This window comes from Epinephelus lanceolatus, chromosome 10, assembly GCF_041903045.1.
Source record: "Epinephelus lanceolatus isolate andai-2023 chromosome 10, ASM4190304v1, whole genome shotgun sequence".
NCBI lineage: Eukaryota > Metazoa > Chordata > Actinopteri > Perciformes > Serranidae > Epinephelus > Epinephelus lanceolatus.
Window position 1 is genome coordinate 93,839 of NC_135743.1, and position 21,420 is coordinate 115,258.

General features: G+C 43.6%; 1 protein-coding gene across 12 annotated transcripts in view; it reads left to right on the plus strand.

Annotated features, from left to right (window-relative positions):
* Positions 1-933: 933 nt before the first annotated feature.
* Positions 934-21,420, plus strand: part of cspg5a (chondroitin sulfate proteoglycan 5a) — a 70,371-nt gene continuing 49,884 nt past the window's right edge. For 5 of the 12 annotated variants that reach the window (XM_078171245.1, XM_033640847.2, XM_078171247.1 and 2 more), the window contains exon 1: positions 1,609-2,088. In XM_078171245.1, coding sequence (XP_078027371.1) covers positions 1,992-2,088 — 97 coding nt within the window. In that variant the 5' untranslated portion in view covers positions 1,609-1,991. Of the gene's footprint in view, positions 2,089-21,420 lie in introns of all 12 variants that reach the window. The other 7 variants (XM_078171239.1, XM_078171244.1, XM_078171237.1 and 4 more) reach the window with 5 other exon arrangements.

The window sequence follows — 21,420 nt, forward strand, 5'->3', positions numbered from 1 at the left end:
TGTCCTATTGCTACATTTACGCCTAGCATTCTATTGCTATGTATGTGGTTTGCCTCATACTTGACCTTAAGAGTGCAGTATTTCTGGGCCTCATTCTGGGTGTTTTCAACACCACACTATGTTTATGCCTAGCATCCTATTGCTACATTTATGCCTAGTGTTCTGTTGCTATGTTTATGCTAAGCATCCTATTGTTACATTTACATCTAGCATCCTATTGCTACATTTACATCTAGTATTCTATTGCTAAATTTATGCCTAGCATTTATCACCATCACCGCCATCATCACCATCATCACCATCATCATCATCTTCACCTTCACCATCATCATCATCACCATCACCATCACCACCATCATGATTCTGTGATTTAACCGAATCGTCCCGTTGACCCAGTTTTTACAACTCAACACACACATTTTCTGTTTCACTAAACATTTCATTTCACACACACACACACACACAGCCCCCCCTCCTCCTCCTCCTCCTCCCTGGGGCCTTTAGACAGTCGTCACCATGTCCCCCCACGCCCACCCCCACCACCACCGGTCCCCTCCCCCCTCCTCCCTTTTGTTGCTTCTCTGTCACATTATTAAACAAAGCCGGTTGTTTTGACGGCATCAAACACTCTTTTCTTTTTTTACATAATCACACACACACACATACACACATGGAGCGACAGAGGAAAGTTCAGCTGATTTTTTTCCCTAGGCGAGAAAAAGTGTTTTGAGTGTGAAAAACAAAACACTGAAAGGTCTGAGAGAGGAGGAGGAGGAGGAGGAATTGGTTGAGGAAAAGGAAAAGCTGAAGGAGGTGAAGGATGGGGGAGAGAAGGAGGAGGAAAAGAAGGGTTGAAAAGTCTTGGAAGATGGAGGAATAAATGAAGAGGAGGAGAAATGTCTGTGAAAGTGTGAAAGGACGAAGGAGGACGGGGGGGGGGGTGAAACTAAGGTGGAGGGAGGACGGAAACATCTCAGAGAATAAAAAGTTTCTGGAAGAAAGGGAGGTGTCTGAAGATGAAGAGATGATTCCTGGTAAAGAGGGAGGAGGTCAAAGGAGGATGAAGAAGAAAATCATTTTAGGTGAAGGAAAGAAGGAGAGAAGAGGAGGAGCAGGACGACAAAGGAAGTGTCCTAGGAACAGAAAAGGAACAATTTCAGGGACAGTATGGATGGACGGGTGAGACCAACATGGAGATTCAATGGAAATGGAAACAGCTTAGAGGAGGAGAAGGAGGAGCAGTAAGAGAAAGAAGAGGAGAAATAGTCTGAGGAGGTGAATGTGGGGACTTAACAAACATGTTTGGAAAGAGGAAAAGGAAGTTCCCAAAAGTTATGAAGGATGAAGGAAGAGGAGGAGAGTGAGGAGGGGGAGGAGGAGGAGGAGTGTCCTAAAGAAAAGGACAAAAAGTCCGAGGACGAGGAAACATGGACTCTTTAAAGGACAGGGAAAGGTTTTAGGAAGGGGAGGATGGAGGGAGGAGGAGGATGGAGGTAGGAGAGGACTTGTGGAAAGGGAGGAGGAGGGATGATGAAGAGGAGGAGGTGGAGGGCCATCAGCAGCCCTCTTGTCCCCTCCCCACACGATGAGAGCGCGCCTCACTCCGCTGCGCGGTTATTTCTGTTTCAAAGCACCGATCCGTGCCGAGCCGAGCCGAGCCACGGCGCGCATCCCCGCCTCCACCACCGCCTCCACCACCACCCCACCCTCGTCTCTCCGTCTCCCACCGCCGCTCTGAGGCAATGGAGCCGTAACCAGCCTCAGTGTGCTAAGTGAGCCAAGCCGAGCCGAGCCAAGCGCGTGAAGCAGCAGCGGATATGGAGGTGCAGCGCAGAGAGGCTGGAGTCTAGACTGAACCACATCAGGACGAGGACTTACTCTGACCCACATCAGGACGGGGATTGACTCAGACCCACATTTATAAACTGTTCTCTCTGATCACCGAGGATCTTTATTCTCTGACCGTCTGACTGAGTCTGTGCGCGGTGAAGATGCGGCGGAACGAGACGAGCTTTTACACCGGATGCTTGAGACGAACGCTGCTGTCGTGCGTCCTGGTTCTGCACCTGATCCCGCTCAGTGTCCACGGTAAGACCGCGATCTGCACCGTGTACGTTCACCATGAAGCCGTTGATGAGGCTCTGCAGCAGCAGCAGCCGCTGAACACAGTCCCACAGGGCAACAGAAAGGAGGTCAGTGAGCCTCCCTTTGTAGGTTAGGAAGCTCTGCACACTCAGCTGCTGCTGCTGCTGCTCAGTGACGGGATTAAACCCGGGTCCTGTTCACACTCACTGAACCGGACCCAAAATATAATCCACATTATAATGGGGTCCAGAGAAACATGGACACTGTGCTGCAGAAAACATATCTGATGATGGAGTGGTTACCAAGTGTGTGCAGGAAAATTTGACAGATGTGAGGAGCTGAAATTAGGTCACAGTGAAGACACAATATAAACTGAATATTTCAGAGACAACAGACAAGACGAGATGAGACGACGACGATGATGATGAGGTCAAAATAAAACTGATAGGTATCAGAGATGTGATGAGCTCAGTGCTGCAGACAGATAATAAAATAATTGAACAGTCTCTGAATCAGATCATTAACATGAATGTTCTCCGTGTTGGAGACGTGACAGTGATGCAGTAAACCGGATCCCTGGAGGCGCCGCGGCGACACAAAGGCTTCAGGATTATTGAAGGCCGAGAGGCTTCATGAATAATTCATGATGTGGACAGACACATTCTGACACACTGAGCCCAGAAGAAAAACATAAAAAAACACAGAGGTTTCTTCGCTCTTTGTCTGAGATTCATGGTGCACAACCGCCACGTTACTGTCACATGAATGATGCAGGAGCGTGCACGAGATGGAATCAGTGTGTCGTTATAATCCAGTTTAATCTGGCTCATTCTGTCTGTGTAGATTCAAATTTATTTAATTCTATAGTTTCAAGGTGACATCTTCATCCTCGTCTTCGTCGTCCCAACATCACACACACACAAAATGATGCTGTTACTGTTTTTTTTTTTTTTTTTAATTATTATTTGAAGGCAGAAAGAAAAGTGACATCACTGAAAATCCACTCTCCACCACCTTTAATTGGACTAATCAACATGACTGTGTCGTTAGTTTGAGCAGCAGGCAGGTGAAGCAGTTTGCACCTCGTCACCTCAGCCAGAAGATTTAGGTTCAAACCTGCCGACTGGTGGTGTGGCGTTCAGACCGATCCATCACCAGATAAATGTTTCATATGTGGTGGACATGTTGTTGGCTGTGGTTAGGTTTCAGGTTTAAATATCTGGTCATGTCGCCACAAATATGTCTGGAAATGTTCTGAAGTCAAACAGCAGCATGCTGTTTGCTGTCTCTCTGTCAATCACCTCCACCCATCACCTCCACCCAACTCAGATACACAAAACTAATCACTGCATTTTAAAGTAATCAGTTACTTTAAGTACTTGCTTCAGTTCAGGGATTACCACTCACAGAGACGTATGGTCGTCACATGTCACCGACATGACACGTAAAACAATAAGACACTTTTTAACAGGTGGACTTTTGTTGTGACCTCGACCTTTACATCGACAGCAGTCAGAGTCAGGTGAAACAATATTGGTCGGTCGCAGTTTGGACGCAGATCGTTTATCCCGACAGGTTTCATTAAGAGTTTCACAGTAGCAGGTTGATGAGGTCGATCCTTAAACAGACTGTGACTCGGTGCTCACCTGAGCCGCGCATCATCACAGGTGATGTTACAACATAACCAGGAAATAAAAACACTGAACGTGCTGCTGTGGCAAATGTGACGTCTGACAAGTCCATGAATGAGTCGCCATGTTCTAGTCTTTGCAGATAGGAAGTCATTCCTCCCGACGCTGCTCAGAAACACATTTCCTGTTCCTGTGGAGGTTTTCTCAAGGTGGGGTCCATGTCAGGTCAAGTGGAGGTTCTGTTTTTGTTTCTGTCTCTGTCCCCACACCACCCTCTAAAAGATGGATGGATGGATGGGTGGATGATGGATGGATGGATGGGTGGATGGATGGTTGGATGATGGATGGGTGGATGAATGAATGGATGCTAGATGATGGATGGATGGTTGGATGATGGATGGATAATGGGTGGCGTTTATGTCAATGATGTTTCTGGGTGGTGTTTTTAGCTCCAGCTGACATAGACATCACCGTCAGAACTCGGTTCAGGTGGACATTAAACAAACAGGACGTCAGATCTGACACAGACACCCGAAAGTAACCTCAGGCTGATCCTCCTCTTCCTCCTCCTCTTCCTCTTCCATCTCCTCCTCCTCCTCTGTCCTGCTGACACATTTCTGCTGGGTTAATCTTGGAGCCAGATTCCTCCTCCGTGATTCCACTAACCTGATCCAGACATTTTTTTATTGCAGTGTGATTTGTTCCGTCTGCAGCAGCTCTGTAGTCCGTCCTCCCGTCGTCTCTGTCACCATGGCAACCACACACACACACACACACACACACACAGTGACACCAGCTGGTAGATCAGTGTGTCTGAATCACCGCTGATCGTGTTCACGCTCGGAATTTTATCAAGGCTCAAAATGTTTGTTGGATTTTGATTTTTGTTTGTTGAAGTTCTGACCAAGAGTAATACTGCTACTGCTACTACTGCTGCTACTGTTACTACTACTGCTACTACTGCTGCTACTGCTGCTACTGCTACTACTGCTGCTACTACTACTGCTACTACTGCTGCTACTGCTACTGCTACTACTGCTGCTACTACTGCTACTACTACTACTGCTACTGCTGTTACTGCTACTACTGCTACGACTACTACTGCAACTGCTACTACTGCTACTGCTGCTACTGCTACAACTACTACTGCTACTGCTACTACTACTGCTACTGCTACTACTGCTACTACTGCTGCTACTACTACTACTACTGTTACTACTACTGCTACTGCTGCTACTGCAACTACTGCTACTGCAACTGCTACTACTGCTACTGCTGCTACTGCTACTTCTACTACTGCTACTGCAACTGCTACTACTGCTGCTGCTACTACTGCTACTACTGTTACTACTGCTACTGCTACATCTACTACTGCTACTGCAACTGCTACTACTGCTACTGGTACTGCTGCTACTACCGTTACTACTGCTGCTACTGCTACTACCACCATTTATAACTACTACTGCTACTGCTACCATTTATAACTACTGCTGCTGCTACTACTACTACTACTGCTGTTGCTACTACTATTACTACTGCTACCATTTACAACTACTGCTAGACCTACTACTTACTAATAATAGTAATTCCTGAGGCGGTGATAAAACTTGTGGAGGTAGAAGGTGAATTATTACCAATGTTTTTCTCTCTGCAGAACAAAGACAGACTAAACAAGGATATGTGGTGGATCAATCAATCAATCAATCAATCAATTTTATTTATAAAGCCCAATATCACAAATCACAATTTGCCTCACAGGGCTTTACAGCATACGACATCCCTCTGTCCTTATGACCCTCACAGCTGATAAGGAAAAACTCCCCAAAAAAACCCTTTAACAGGGAAAAAAATGGTAGAAACCTCAGGAAGAGCAACTGAGGAGGGATCCCTCTTCCAGGACGGACAGACGTGCAATAGATGTCGTACAGAACAGATCAGTATGATAAATGAACAGTAATCCGTATGACACAATGAGACAGAAAGAGAGACAGAGAGAGAGATGCAGGTAATGACAGTAGCTTACAACAACATTAATGAAAGTAATAATATTATAGTTATAGTTCTGGATACTGTGGTACAATATGTTGAAAGTATATATTAATATCTGACAGTATACGTATGTGACAATAATCATATGTGTATAATAGCAGTAGAAGTATGACTAATGACTAATGATAACAGCAGCAGCAGGAGGCATCTGGTAGGACCACGGCAGCAGCACAACCACACACGTCACACTATCCAGGCACCGCTGCAATGTGAGTTAACCTGAGAGACAGTGGAGCACAAAGGCTCCGGAGAAGAAGCCGAGTTAGTGACATCCAGAATGGCCGAGTTAGCAAGATGCAGTAATAGAATACGAGAGAGAGAGAGAGAAGGAGAGAAGGTGCCCGGTGTATTATAGGGGGGTCCTCCGGCAGACTAGGCCTAAGTCAGCCTAACTAGGGGCTGGTACAGGGCAAGCCTGAGCCAGCCCTAACTATAAGCTTTATTAAAGAGGAAAGTCTTAAGTCTAGTCTTAAATGTGGAGACGGTGTCTGCCTCCGGGACCGTAACAGGAAGATGATTCCACAGGAGAGGAGCCTGATAGCCTGAATCATCTCAGCATCAGGATCTGACGTGCTGACGTATTGCGGTAAGCGAGTTGTGTCATTTCCGGTGTTTCTGTGACAGCGTCTCTGTACTGCTCTGGTGAATTCTGCTAGCCTGCTTTCTCACTTCAGTTGCTTTAACGTCTACTTCAAGTCTTAACCCACAGTGGTTCTGTTTAAGCACTTATAGCTCTCCTCCTTTCTACAACTTTCTCGCTAATCTCTTAGCTGTTGTTTGCACATTACTAGCCTTGGTAGCTACATTAGCTTTACAGTTAGTGATGGCTTCTCCTTCTGCCCTTTTTGTTTGGTGTGCCAAATGTTCAGTTATGCCTCTGCCTCCTTTAGCGACAGTGGTAATTGTAATAAGTGTAGCTTATTTGCTGCGTTGGAGGCGAGGCTTAGTGAATTAGAAGCGCGGCTCCACACCATGGAAAACCATTCAGTAGCTGCGGTAGTTAGCCAGCCCCCTGTAGCCGGTGTGGAGCCACATAGCATAGCCTTAGCCTCTGCTAACTGTCCTCCGGCAACTCCCGTGCAGCCGGGAGGCTGGGTAACTGTTCGTGAGAGGCGCAACTCCAAGCCAAAGCCCACGGCTCACCACCAGCCTGTTCACATTTCCAACCGCTTTTCCCCACTCAGCGACACACCCGCTGAGGATAAAACTCTGGTTATTGGCAGCTCTATTCTGAGGAACGTGAAGTTAGCAACACTAGCGGCCATAGTCAAATGTATCCCTGGGGCCAGAGCGGGCGACATTGAGTCAAATTTAAAACTGCTGGCTAAAGCTAAACGTAGATTCAGTAAGATTGTTATTCACATCGGCGGCAATGACACCCAGTTACGCCAATCGGAGGTCACTAAAATTAATATTGCCTCGGTGTGTGAATATGCAAAAACGATGTCGGACTCCGTAGTTTTCTCTGGACCCCTCCCAAATCTGACCACTGATGACATGTTTAGCCGCATGTCATCATTTAATTGCTGGCTGTCCAGGTGGTGTCCAGCAAACGATGTGGGTTTCGTTAATAATTGGCAAACTTTCTGGGGAAAACCTGGTCTTATTAGGAGAGACGGCATTCATCCCACTTTGGATGGAGCTGCTCTCATTTCTAGGAACCTGGCAAACTTTATTAGTAAATCAAATCCCTGACAACCCAGAGTTGAGACCAGGACTCGGAGACGCAGTCCTATATGCCTCTCTGAGCTTCTAGTTCAGTTACCCAGCCAGGTTTCTTTTCAGCACTGTAGCCAGGCTGACTGAGAGTCAAAGCTCTATTGAGCCTTGTATTCCTTTAGCCCTTAGCAGTAATGATTTTATGAGCTTTTTTAATGACAAAATTCTAACTATTAGAGGCAAAATTCATGACCTCCTGTTCACAGATAGTACCTATCTAACCTCAAACACAGCTGTAAGACCTAATATATATTTAGATTGCTTCTCCCCAATTTCTCTTCAAGAATTGACAGCAGTGATTTCTTCATCTAAATCATCAACGTGTCTCTTAGACCCCATCCCAACTAGGCTACTTAAGGAGGTCTTTCCTTTAGTTAACACTCATATATTAGATATGATCAATATATCCTTATTAATGGGCTATGTACCACAGTCTTTTAAGGTAGCTGTAATTAAATCTCTACTAAAAAAGCCCACCCTGGATCCAGAGGTGTTAGCCAACTATAGACCAATATCTAATCTTCCCTTTATGTCAAAGATCCTTGAGAAAGTAGTCGCAGACCAGCTGTGTGATTTTCTCCATGATAATAATTTATTTGAGGAATTTCAGTCAGGATTTAGAGTGCATCATAGCACTGAGACAGCACTAGTTAAAATTACAAATGACCTTCTGATTGCTTCAGACAAAGGACTTGTCTCTGTACTTGTTTTATTAGATCTCAGTGCGGCGTTTGACACAATTGACCATCAAATTCTACTGCAGAGACTGGATCACTTAATTGGCCTAAAAGGTTCTGCACTAAGCTGGTTTAAATCTTATTTATCTGATCGTTTTCAGTTTGTTGACGTTCATAATGAATCATCCTTACGTACCAAAGTTTGTTTTGGAGTTCCGCAAGGTTCTGTGCTCGGACCAATCCTATTTACTCTATATATGCTTCCTTTAGGTAACATCATTAGAAATCACTCTATAAATTTCCATTGTTATGCGGATGATACTCAGTTGTATTTATCGATGAAGCCAGAAGAAAGTAATCAATTAACTAAACTCCATAACTGCCTTAAAGACATAAAAACTTGGATGAGCACCAATTTCCTGATGTTAAATTCAGACAAAACTGAAGTTATTGTTCTTGGCCCCAAACAACTCAGAGACTCTTTATCTGATGACATAGTTTCTCTAGATGGCATTGCTCTGGCCTCTTGCACTACCGTAAGAAACCTCGGAGTAATATTTGATCAAGATTTGTCTTTTAATTCTCATTTAAAACAAACCTCACGGACTGCATTTTTTCATCTGCGTAATATTGCAAAAATTAGGCCTATCCTGACCCGAAAAGATGCAGAAAAATTGGTCCACGCTTTTGTTACCTCTAGGCTGGATTACTGTAACTCTCTATTATCAGGTAGCTCTAGTAAGTCCTTAAAAACTCTCCAGCTAATTCAGAATGCAGCAGCACGTGTACTAACAGGAACTAAGAAACGAGATCATATTTCTCCTGTTTTAGCTTCTCTGCACTGGCTCCCTGTAAAATCCAGAATTGAATTTAAAATCCTACTGTTAACTTATAAAGCTCTCAATGGTCAAGCTCCATCATATCTTAGTGAGCTCATAGTGCCATATTATCCCACCAGAACACTGCGCTCTGAGAACGCAGGGTTACTCGTGGTCCCTAAAGTCTCCAAAAGTAGATCAGGAGCTAGAGCCTTCAGCTATCAGGCTCCTCTCCTGTGGAATCATCTTCCTGTTACGGTCCGGGAGGCAGACACCGTCTTCACATTTAAGACTAGACTTAAGACTTTCCTCTTTGATAAAGCTTATAGTTAGGGCTGGCTCAGGCTTGCCCTGTACCAGCCCCTAGTTAGGCTGACTTAGGCCTAGTCTGCCGGAGGACCCCCCTATAATACACCGGGCACCTTCTCTCCTTCTCTCTCTCTCTCTCGTATCCTATTACTGCATCTTGCTAACTCGGCCATTCTGGATGTCACTAACTCGGCTTCTTCTCCGGAGCCTTTGTGCTCCACTGTCTCTCAGATTAACTCATATCACAGCGGTGCCTGGACAGCGTGACGTGTGTGGTTGTGCTGCTGCCGTGGTCCTGCCAGATGCCTCCTGCTGCTGCTGCCATCATTAGTCATTAGTCATACTTCTACTGTTATTATACACATATGACTATTGTCACACATGTATACTGCCAGATATTAATACATACTTTCAACATATTGTACCACAGTAGCCAGAACTATAACTATAATATTATTACTTTCAATAATGTTGTTGTAAGCTACTGTCATTACCTGCATCTCTCTCTCTCTCTGTCTCTCTCTCTGTCTCTCTCTCTCTCTGTCTCATTGTGTCATGCGGATTACTGTTAATTTATTATGCTGATCTGTTCTGTACGACATCTATTGCACATCTGTCCGTCCTGGAAGAGGGATCCCTCCTCACTTGCTCTTCCTGAGGTTTCTACCGTTTTTTTTTCCCCGTTAAAGGGTTTTTTGGGGAGTTTTTCCTTATCCGCTGCAAGGGTCATAAGGACAGAGGGATGTCGTATGCTGTAAAGCCCTGTGAGGCAAATTGTGATTTGTGATATTGGGCTTTATAAATAAAATTGATTGATTGATTGATAGCTGAAGGCTCTGGCTCCTGATCTACTTTTGGAGACTTTAGGGACCACGAGTAACCCTGCGTTCTCAGAGCGCAGTGTTCTGGTGGGATAATATGGCACTATGAGCTCTCTAAGATATGACGGAGCTTGACCATTTAGAGCTTTATAAGTTAACAGTAGGATTTTAAATTCAATTCTGGATTTTACAGGGAGCCAGTGCAGAGAAGCTAAAACAGGAGAAATATGATCTTGTTTCTTAGTTCCTGTTAGTACACGTGCTGCTGCATTCTGAATTAGCTGGAGAGTTTTTAAGGTCTTACTAGAGCTACCTGATAATAGAGAGTTACAGTAATCCAGCCTTGAGGTAACAAAAGCGTGGATCAATTTTTCTGCATCTTTTCAGGTCAGGATAGGCCTAATTTTCGCAATATTACGCAGATGAAAAAATGCAGTCCGTGAGGTTTGTTTTAAATGAGAATTAAAAGACAAATCTTGATCAAATGTTACTCCGAGGTTTCTGACGGTAGTGCTAGAGGCCAGAGCAATGCCATCTAGAGAAACTATGTCATCAGATAGATGTGTGTGGATCAGGATTTTATGCATCGGTGTCTGGGCCAGTGTTGGGATCAGGATCAGGGTCGGGGGTCAGGGTCAGGGTTGGGATTAGGGTCAGGGTCAGGGTCAGGGTTGTTAGCCTCACACTTGTTTTAGTGTCCAATCGTCCAATAATCTCAGAACACGAAACAAAGTCGTGTCAGACTTCTGACAGTGACGTTACTGCAGTGTCATCCAAGACGTACATGTCCTTTTGTGCAGGTATTCGTCCTCGTCCCTGTTAGTGTCCAGGTGTTTCCCCTCTTACTCACAGGTGCGACAGGTGCTCAGGGTGTCATTGTCCAGAAGTTTTTACCGCAGGTGGAGAAGATCATTAAACCTGTCCGTCCTTCCTGCTGCTCAAAGACGAAACAATTAGCTGCACTATGTGTTCTTTTTTTTATCAGTGCTGAGTTAGCAATGTTCTCAAACTCTGGTTGTCCTTGAACATTAATTTACATGTTTGTGTGAGTGTTCATGTGACGGTGTGTTTTGTGTGTGAGAGGAACCCAGAAGAAACCCATCATGTTTAGGATTCAACTTGTCCCTGTGTCTGACAGTATGACCTCTGACTGTACGACCTCTGACAGTGCATGTAATACACTGTGTCTGTTAGAGTATGTATAGTTAAGTTTATATATGGGGCGTCCAGGAAACACCGGTAGTTTGTTTATTTATGTCTTCAGTTTTACTGATTTTGTTTGTTTAAAATACATGATGGAAATTCTAAAATGTGAAGGGAAAAACTGTACTGTGCTAAACTGTACTGGACTCAAAGCTGTGCCGTACTAATCACTAACTGTACTAAAAACTGTATTGTGCTAAACTGTACTAACCACTGGACTGTACTACAAACTGTACTGTACTAACCACTGTACTGTACTACAAACTGTACTGTACTAACCACTGTACTGTACTAACAACTGTACTGTACTAACCACTGGACTGTATTAGTACAAACTTTATTGTACTAAAAACTGTACTGTACTAACCACTGGACTGTACTACAAACTGTATTGTACTACAAACTGTACTGTACTAACCACTGGACTGTACTACAAACTGTATTGTACTACAAACTGTACTGTACTAACCACTGGACTGTACTACAAACTGTATTGTACTACAAACTGTACTGTACTAACCACTGGACTGTACTACAAACTGTACTGTACTACAAACTGCACTGTACTAACCACTGGACTGTACTACAAACTCTACTGTACTAACCACTGGACTGTACTAAAAACTAGTGCTGCACGATTAATCTAATCGCAATCGCAATTGCGATGTCAGGCTGTGCGATTACATAACCGCATAAAAAGCTGCGATTTGCGATTTAATGTAGGCTAAATAAATGTTAACGTGTGTGCCTGTGAACCTGACTGCCTCTCCTGTAGTGTGTGGAGTTTGTTGACATCACGCCCACAAGCTATCCCGGTGCATGCAGCAGGCGTGCAGCAGTGACCAACACAGACGCTGAAGAGCATGAGCTCGACACAGGCTGAGTTGGTGGAGAAAAAAAAGTCTGTTACATGGCAATACTTTGGATTCAGGTACAGTGATGTTGAACAGAAAGACATGCTGCGTAAGTGTAAAAGTTAAAGTCGCCACATCCCGCGGCAACACGACCAATCTATATCAGCACTTCAGACGGGACGTGGCGACTTTAACTTTTAAACTTTTACACAGCACGTCTTTCTGTCCAAAGTCGCCGTACCTGAAAGACGTGCTGTGTTAAAGTTTAAAAGTTAAAGTCGCCATGTCCCGCGGCAACACGACCAATCTATATCAGCACTTGAGACAGCACAGCACAGAGAAAAGTAGGAAGAGTGCATGTGAGAGAAAGACGAGCCGTGTAACGTTAAAGACAAAGAGACAACTGAAAGCCGCCAGAGCTTCATAAAACAACATCCAAGCACAGTTAAGCAAACATTTTTAAGTGTCACAGGGAAATCATGGACTCCATAACAACTGAAAAATTGAGCAATTTGCTCGGGTTCGGCCCACTTGACATGCTGGTGTGTTGTGCTATGGCGCTGGAATTTGTCATTAACGTGACAACGCCTGAATACAACACAGGCTTGCTATGCTGTGTGTACAGTGTCGTGCTGCGCTGCTGTGTGAGCAGCATGTTTGACTGTGCTCAGCCTGTTGACGGTCATTGACACACTGTCTGTCCATAGCAATAACTATGTCAGGTCAGTGCCTCCCCCCAATATAATGTAGGGAAACACTGAATCAAACAAAAAGACTCATGATACCATTTATTTATTATATTTTATTGTAATTATATTGTAATCGCAATTGCAAATCGCGATATTGTCCACCATAATCGCAATCGCACATTTTAATCAAATCGTGCAGCACTACTAAAAACTGTACTGTGCTAACCACTGTACTGTACTACAAACTGGATTATACTAAAAACTGTACTGTACTAACCACTGTACTGTACTAACCACTGGACTGTACTAAAAACTGTACTGTACTAACCACTGTACTGTACTACATCTGTACTGTAGTAACCACTGGACTGTACTAACCACTGGACTATGCTACAAACTGTACTGTACTAAAAACTGTACTGTACCAACTACTGTACTGTACTAACCACTGGACTGTGCTAACCACTGTGCTGTACTACAAACTGTACTGTACTAACCACTGTGTTGTACTACAAGCTGTACTACACTAACCACTGTACTGTACTAAAAACTGTACTGTACAAAAAACTGTACGTATTAAAAGCTGTACTGTACTAACCACTGGGTTGTACTACAAACTGTACTGCATTAACCACTGTGTTGTGCTAAAAACTGCATTGTACTAAAAACTGTACTGTACCAACCACTGGACTGTGCTAACCACTGGATTGTACTACAAACTGTACTGTGCTAACCACTGTGCTGTGCTAAATACTGTACTGAACTAAAAACGGTACTGTACTACAAACTGTACTGTACTACAAACTGTACTGTGCTAACCACTGGACTGTACTAACCACTGTACTGTACTAACCACTGGACCGAACTAACCACTGGATTGTACTACAAACTGTACTGTGCTAAAAACTGTACTGTACTAACCACTGGATTGTACTAACCACTGGATTGTACTTCAAACTGTACTGTGCTAAAAACTGTACTGAATTAAAAACTGTACTGCACTAACCACTGGATTGTACTACAAACTGTACTGTGCTAAAAACTGTACTGTACTAACCACTGGACTGTACTAACTACTGGATTGTACTACAAACTGTACTGTACTAAAAGCTGTACTGAACTAAAAACTGTACTATACTAACCACTGTACTGTGCTAAAAACTGTACTGTACTAACCACTGTACTGTACTACAAACTGTACTGTACTAACCACTGTACTGTGCTAAAAACTGTACTCAACTAAAAACTGCACTGTGCTAACCACTGGACTGTTCTAACCACTGGACTGTACTACAAACTGTAATGTACTAACCACTGACTGTGCTAACCACTGTACTGTACTAACCACTCTACTGTACTAACCACTGGACTGTACTACAAACTGTAATGTACTAACCACTGACTGTGCTAACCACTGTACTGTACTAACCACTCTACTGTACTAACCACTGTACTGTACTACAAACTGTACTGTACTAACCACTGTACTGTGCTAAAAACTGTACTCAACTAAAAACTGCACTGTGCTAACCACTGGACTGTTCTAACCACTGGACTGTACTACAAACTGTAATGTACTAACCACTGACTGTGCTAACCACTGTACTGTACTAACCACTCTACTGTACTAACCACTGGACTGTACTACAAACTGTACTGAGCTAACCACTGTACTGTGTTAAAAACTACACTGTACTAACCACTGACTGTGCTAACCAATGTACTGTACTGTACTGTACTATCCCTGACTGTACTAAAAACTGTACCATACTAACCACTGACTGTACTAAAAACTGTACCATACTACCCACTGTACTGTACTGTACTAACCACTGACTGTACTAAAAACTGTACCATACTACCCACTGTACTGTACTGTACTAACCACTGACTGTACTAAAAACTGTACCATACTACCCACTGTACTGTACTGTACTAACCACTGACTGTACTAAAAACTGACTGTACTAAAACTGTACTGTGCCAACTACTGTACTGTACAAAAAAATGTAGTGTACTGTACTTTCTCAGCCATCAGGGGATTGCTTAAAAAAGAAGACACAAAAACACAAATTCAGTATATATTGGTCTAGTGCCTTTGTGTTAAACTCATTCTCTTACCCCCGTATTCTGTGCACATTATATGGGTGCATCGTGGTAACTGTAGTGTACAAGGCACAAAAGGCTTTCATCAACAGCTGCAAAACAGCCCCAATGTTAAATAATTGTTTGCTGGTAGATACTGTTATAAGTCAAATAGACATAATCTGGTTATCACAACAAAATGTAAAATAATATAGGCTGTTAGGCTGTTTTTTGGGGGGAATTTTTCCTGATCAGCTGTGAGGGTCATAAGGACAGAGGGATGTCGTATGCTGTGAAGCCCTGTGAGGCAAATTGTGATTTCTGATATTGGGCTTTATAAATAAAATTGATTGTTTGATTGATAGGTTAATTAGGTTCATTGTCGACTCATCTTTTATGCTTTTAATGTTCATGTTCATGTTCATGAAGCTATTGTAAAACAGAAAATGATTAAATGACATGAAATGACCTTGTTGTAGGCCTATTATGTAGCCTTCTATGCAAAGACAACAGATTAGCAAAGGAAATGTTGTCGAAGAAGCTGTGAGATGTACCCCGTATGTGTGCCAAAAATCAGCAGTTTGGATGAGGAAAATAACTGTGTCGATGTCAATACACTTTAAGCAACGCATTTCGACAACTTGCTTGAGTTTCTCCTCTAAAAAGCAAGCGACTTGTTGCATCTATTTTCATCACACAGTGACGGCTGCTCCTCAGACCACTGTGCGTACAGTACAGGCCAAAAGTTTGGACACACCTTCTCATTCAATGCGTTTTCTTTATTTTCATGACTATTTACATTGTAGATTCTCACTGAAGGCATCAAAACTATGAATGAACACATGTGGAGTTATGTACTTAACAAAAAAAGGTGAAATAACTGAAAACATGTTTTATATTCTAGTTTCTTCAAAATAGCCACCCTTTGCTCTGATTACTGCTTTGCACACTCTTGGCATTCTCTCCATGAGCTTCAAGATGTAGTCACCTGAAATGGTTTTCCAACAGTCTTGAAGGAGTTCCCAGAGGTGTTTAGCACTTGTTGGCCCCTTTGCCTTCACTCTGCGGTCCAGCTCACCCCAAACCATCTGGATTGGGTTCAGGTCCGGTGACTGTGGAGGCCAGGTCATCTGCCGCAGCACTCCATCACTCTCCTTCTTGGTCAAATAGCCCTTACACAGCCTGGAGGTGTGTTTGGGGTCATTGTCCTGTTGAAAAATAAATGATCGTCCAACTAAACGCAAACCGGATGGGATGGCATGTCGCTGCAGGATGCTGTGGTAGCCATGCTGGTTCAGTGTGCCTTCAATTTTGAATAAATCCCCAACAGTGTCACCAGCAAAACACCCCCGCACCATCACACCTCCTCCTCCATGCTTCACAGTGGGAACCAGGCATGTGGAATCCATCCGTTCACCTTTTCTGCGTCTCACAAAGACACGGCAGTTGGAACCAAAGATGTCAAATTTGGACTCATCAGACCAAAGCACAGATTTCCACTGGTCTAATGTCCATTCCTTGTGTTTCTTGGCCCAAACAAATCTCTTCTGCTTGTTGCCTCTCCTTAGCAGTGGTTTCCTAGCAGCTATTTGACCATGAAGGCCTGATTGGCGCAGTCTCCTCTTAACAGTTGTTCTAGAGATGGGTCTGCTGCTAGAACTCTGTGTGGCATTCATCTGGTCTCTGATCTGAGCTGCTGTTAACTTGCCATTTCTGAGGCTGGTGACTCGGATGAACTTATCCTCAGAAGCAGAGGTGACTCTTGGTCTTCCTTTCCTGGGTCGGTCCTCATGTGTGCCAGTTTGGTTGTAGCGCTTGATGGTTTTTGCGACTCCACTTGGGGACACATTTAAAGTTTTTGCAATTTTCCGGACTGACTGACCTTCATTTCTTAAAGTAATGATGGCCACTGGTTTTTCTTTAGTTAGCTGATTGGTTCTTGCCATAATATGAATTTTAACAGTTGTCCAATAGGGCTGTCAGCTGTGTATTAACCTGACTTCTGCACAACACAACTGATGGTCCCAACCCCATTGATAAAGCAAGAAATTCCACTAATTAACCCTGATAAGGCACACCTGTGAAGTGGAAACCATTTCAGGTGACTACCTCTTGAAGCTCATGGAGAGAATGCCAAGAGTGTGCAAAGCAGTAATCAGAGCAAAGGGTGGCTATTTTGAAGAAACTAGAATATAAAACATGTTTTCAGTTATTTCACCTTTTTTTGTTAAGTACATAACTCCACATGTGTTCATTCATAGTTTTGATGCCTTCAGTGAGAATCTACAATGTAAATAGTCATGAAAATAAAGAAAACGCATTGAATGAGAAGGTGTGTCCAAACTTTTGGCCTGTACTGTATATCTCTGCTTGGTCGACTAGACTAGACTGAAACTCTCAAAACTCCACTGAATTGATAACATTGGTGTTATATGGTTACAATTTAAACCCGTGAGTGGTGTCTGAAGTAACTGCCCCTCAATGAGGCTAGCTCTCTAGCCTAACTGTAGAATTAGTCTGTGTAGAGTCTAGTGCGCTTGATAGTGATACAGTTGCAAGCATATTTAAAGACCATTCATTCAGCATTCGCATTTTTCACCCTCAAAGTTCAAGACAACAGTACAGCTAAGTAACCAGTTGAAAATACAATTATCTGAAGGATCAAAACTTAAGCCTTACCGTTCTCTCCCAGGAGCTGTGTTGATTATTTGGCCACTGTCCAATACTTCAGCTGTAGTGATTTGTTGGTCGCGAACGACAGGAGCCGGCTCCTCACTGGGAGGTGATCTGTAAGCTTCTCTTTGTTGTTTCATTGTAAATAGTTACAAGTTTAAAATAGTTGAATGTTTAATAGTAAGAAGCTAAAAGTTTAAAATAGTTAAAAGTTTGTTTTTATACTTTAGAATTTATTTTTTGTAGCACTCTGTATATAAATAATAACAAAAAAATCTGAGGAGCCACGTGGGAGGTGACAGAGCTGGCTCTTTTTTGTGAGTTGAGCCAAAAGAACCAACTCTCTAAAAAGAGCCAGAATTCCCATCACTGTCCGGCTGCAGTCTGCCAGTAGGCCTGGTAACCTAGGCACTGAGCAAGGGAGGGGAAAGCATGTGTTGCACGTGCTCTCCAGCAACACTGGGCTGCCTGCAGATATGCCTGTCTGTACATCAGGCCCCGGAAAAAAAAGAAATAAGCAGAAGACTCCCAAGTATCGGCAGATGCTGATACCTTTAAAAAAAAACAAGTATCGGCCTGATATACTGGCCAGACTATATATCGCTTGATATCTACTAAAAACTGTAAGTAAGTAAGTAAGTAAGTAAGCTTTATTTGTACAGCGCCTTTCACAGACCAGGGTCACAAAGCGCTTTAACAAAACAATACACAGTTAGGAAGTACATAGAAATTTAAATTAGGCCAAGGCAACTCAGTGACAATCATAGCAGCCCCAAGACAATTAAGCAAAAGCCTGAACAAATAAATAGGTCTTAAGTTGCCTTTTGAAGCAGTCAACAGACTCCATCGAACGCAGAGAGAGCGGAAGATCGTTCCAAAGCCTGGGAGCAACAGCCTGGAAGGATCGGTCTCCTCTGGTCCGGAAACGAGCGCACGGATCCATCAGCAGATTCTGATCCACAGACCTCAGAGCCCGAGCTGGGGTGTAAGGCTGGATCAGATCACTGATGTAAGTTGGAGCCTGACCATGCAAAGCTCTTAAAGTTAAAACCAGAATTTTAAAATTGATCCTAGAGGAAACTGGCAGCCAATGAAGAGCTTTAAGAATAGGGGAGATGTGTGTCCTCCTATTAGAGCGGGTCAGAATTCTCGCTGCAGAGTTTTGCACTAACTGCAGGCGAGACAGCTCCTTCTTGTTCAGACATGAAAACAAACTATTACAGTAGTCTAAACGCGAAGACACAAATGCATGAATGATCAGCTCCAAATCATTTTGTGACACTATTTTCCTAAGTTTGGAGATTTTCCTCAGCTGGAAAAAACAATTTTTGGTCAGCTGTTTGCAGTGTTGCACTAATGACATGTCTTTCTCCAATACAACACCCAGGTTTCTTAGGCTCGGTTTAACAGACTGGCCCAAGTCACCTAAATACTGGTTAATCCCTGGAATTGAGTCATCAGGGGCAATAACCAGTGTTTCTGTTTTGTCCACATTTAGCTGCAAGGTGTTATCACTTAGCCATTGTTTTATCTCCACCAAGCAATGAACTAAGGAATTTAGCCTCTGGAGCTCAGTCGGCTTGAAAGAGCAGTAAAGCTGGATATCATCAGCAAATATGTGGTACGAAACATCGGAAAATCTCTGGATGATTTTTCCCAAGGGGATCAAATACAACAAGAATAATACAGGACCCAAAACAGAACCTTGAGGGACTCCACACAACAGATCTGCTGACTCAGACCTTATTTGGTTAGCTGTGACACTAAAGCTACGCCCAGATAGGTATGACGAGAACCAATGTAAAACTGACCCTTACAGTCCTACTTCATCCCTCAGTCTACTCAGCAGGATCTGGTGGTCGACGGTGTCAAAAGCTGAGGACAGATCTAAGAGAACTAGAACAGTGCATTTTCCCGAATCAGCAGACATCATAATGTCACTGGACACTTTCAGTAAGGCTGTCTCCGTAGAGTGATGTTTGCGGAAACCAGACTGAAACGTCTCATGGGTGTTACTTTGATCCAGGAATAATGACAGCTGTTCAGAGACCACCTTCTCTAGGATCTTGGACAGGAGTGGAAGCTTTGAAATAGGCCTGAAATTACTGAGGTCAGTCGGGTCTAAGCCTGTCTTTTTAAGTAAAGGCTCCACTATGGCATGCTTAAATGTATTGGGAAACACACCTGTAGAAAGAGAGAGGTTAACCATTTTGGTAACCCAGGGGCCAATTACATCAAACACTTTCACAAAGAGCCTACACGGAAGGACGTCGGATGAGCAAGAGGAGGGTTTCATCTTGGTCACCAGTGCCGAGATATCAGCAAGAGTCACAGACTTAAATGAGGACCACAAGCTGGAGACAGGCTCAATGACAGCAGGGGTTCCACACAAAAGAGGAGGGATTTTCTCCTTGATCATCCTAATTTTGTCAGTGAAAAATCTCAACAATGCATTGCTGTCAGCTTCACAAAAAACAGGATTAATTGGAGCAGCAGGACATACAAGAGAATTGATCGTGTCAAACAACACTTTAGGGTTTTTCTTATTTACTGTTACCAGTTGACGAATATAGTCAGATCTGGCATTTTCCACCATCTCATTGTATGAGGACACAAGATCCCTGAGATAAAGTCTGCGCACCTCAAGGTTAGTGGATTTCCACAGACGCTCAGTCTTTCGACAGTCTCTTCAGACTCAGGGTATCTTCATTTGTCCAAGGGCACACTTTTTTCTGTATCTGTAGTTCGATTTAACAGGTGCCACCTGATCCAGAATTTTAACACAGTGATTGGTAAAACAGTGAATGAAATTGTCACATCGAGGCAATCCATGAACAAAAGAGGGTCAAACATAGCAGAAAACCTAAGTATTAGCAGAGATAACACGCCTCTGAGACCTAACTTCTAAGGGCTTAGGCTCAGGGCTGAAGTGCAGATCAAACAAAACAAGACAATGATCACTCAGATGGACGTCCTGTACAGACACATTTGAAATGTCTAGACCAAGCGTAAAAACCAAGTCTAAAATGTGGCCTTTTTGGTGTGTGGGCTCAGAAACATGTTGCTCAAAATTAAAAACTTCAGTCAAAGTTAAAAGTTCCTTTGTGGAGCAAGATGAGCTGTCATCAACATGAAGGTTAAAGTCTTCAAGGATTAGAACAGTTTCCAACTTTATTATGGAGGATAAAAAGTCACTAAAATCCTTTAGAAACACAGCAGCAGGACCAGGAGGACGGTAGATTGACACACAGTAGAATGGATTTGAAGAACCCACCTTGACCATCTGGTACTCAAATGAAGTGAATTCCTGGGTCTGAGTCACTTTGCATGTGCAACTGTCCCTGTATACAACAGCCAGACCCCCCCCCCCCCCCCCCCCCACAACGACAGGGGCGGGGCAGCCAGCTGGACAAAGTTCATTAAGATGAATAAACTCTTCCTCTCTCTGCCATGTCTCTAAAAGACACATTAAATCCAGCTTTTCTCTTGTGAAAAGATCATTCAGAGAGAAGGATTTATTTGCAATAGACCGAGCATTCAACAGGCCGATATGCAAAGTTGATGACGTCACGGAGGCAGTGTCCGCGGAGCGCAGCGGGATTGGTCGAAGGCATGTCCAGCGGTCACGTGGGCTCCAGCTGGACCGTGTGGGCAGAACCGGTGTAAATACAGAAGAGCATGGAGGCAATGAAAGCCACTGACCACTACTCCAGCGCTGTGTAGGCTCCAGGACTTTCGCTGTGGTCCAAGCAGACGGCAGCGTGGATGTGCTGTCACACACAATGAGGAAAGGGATCCGGCGCAGAC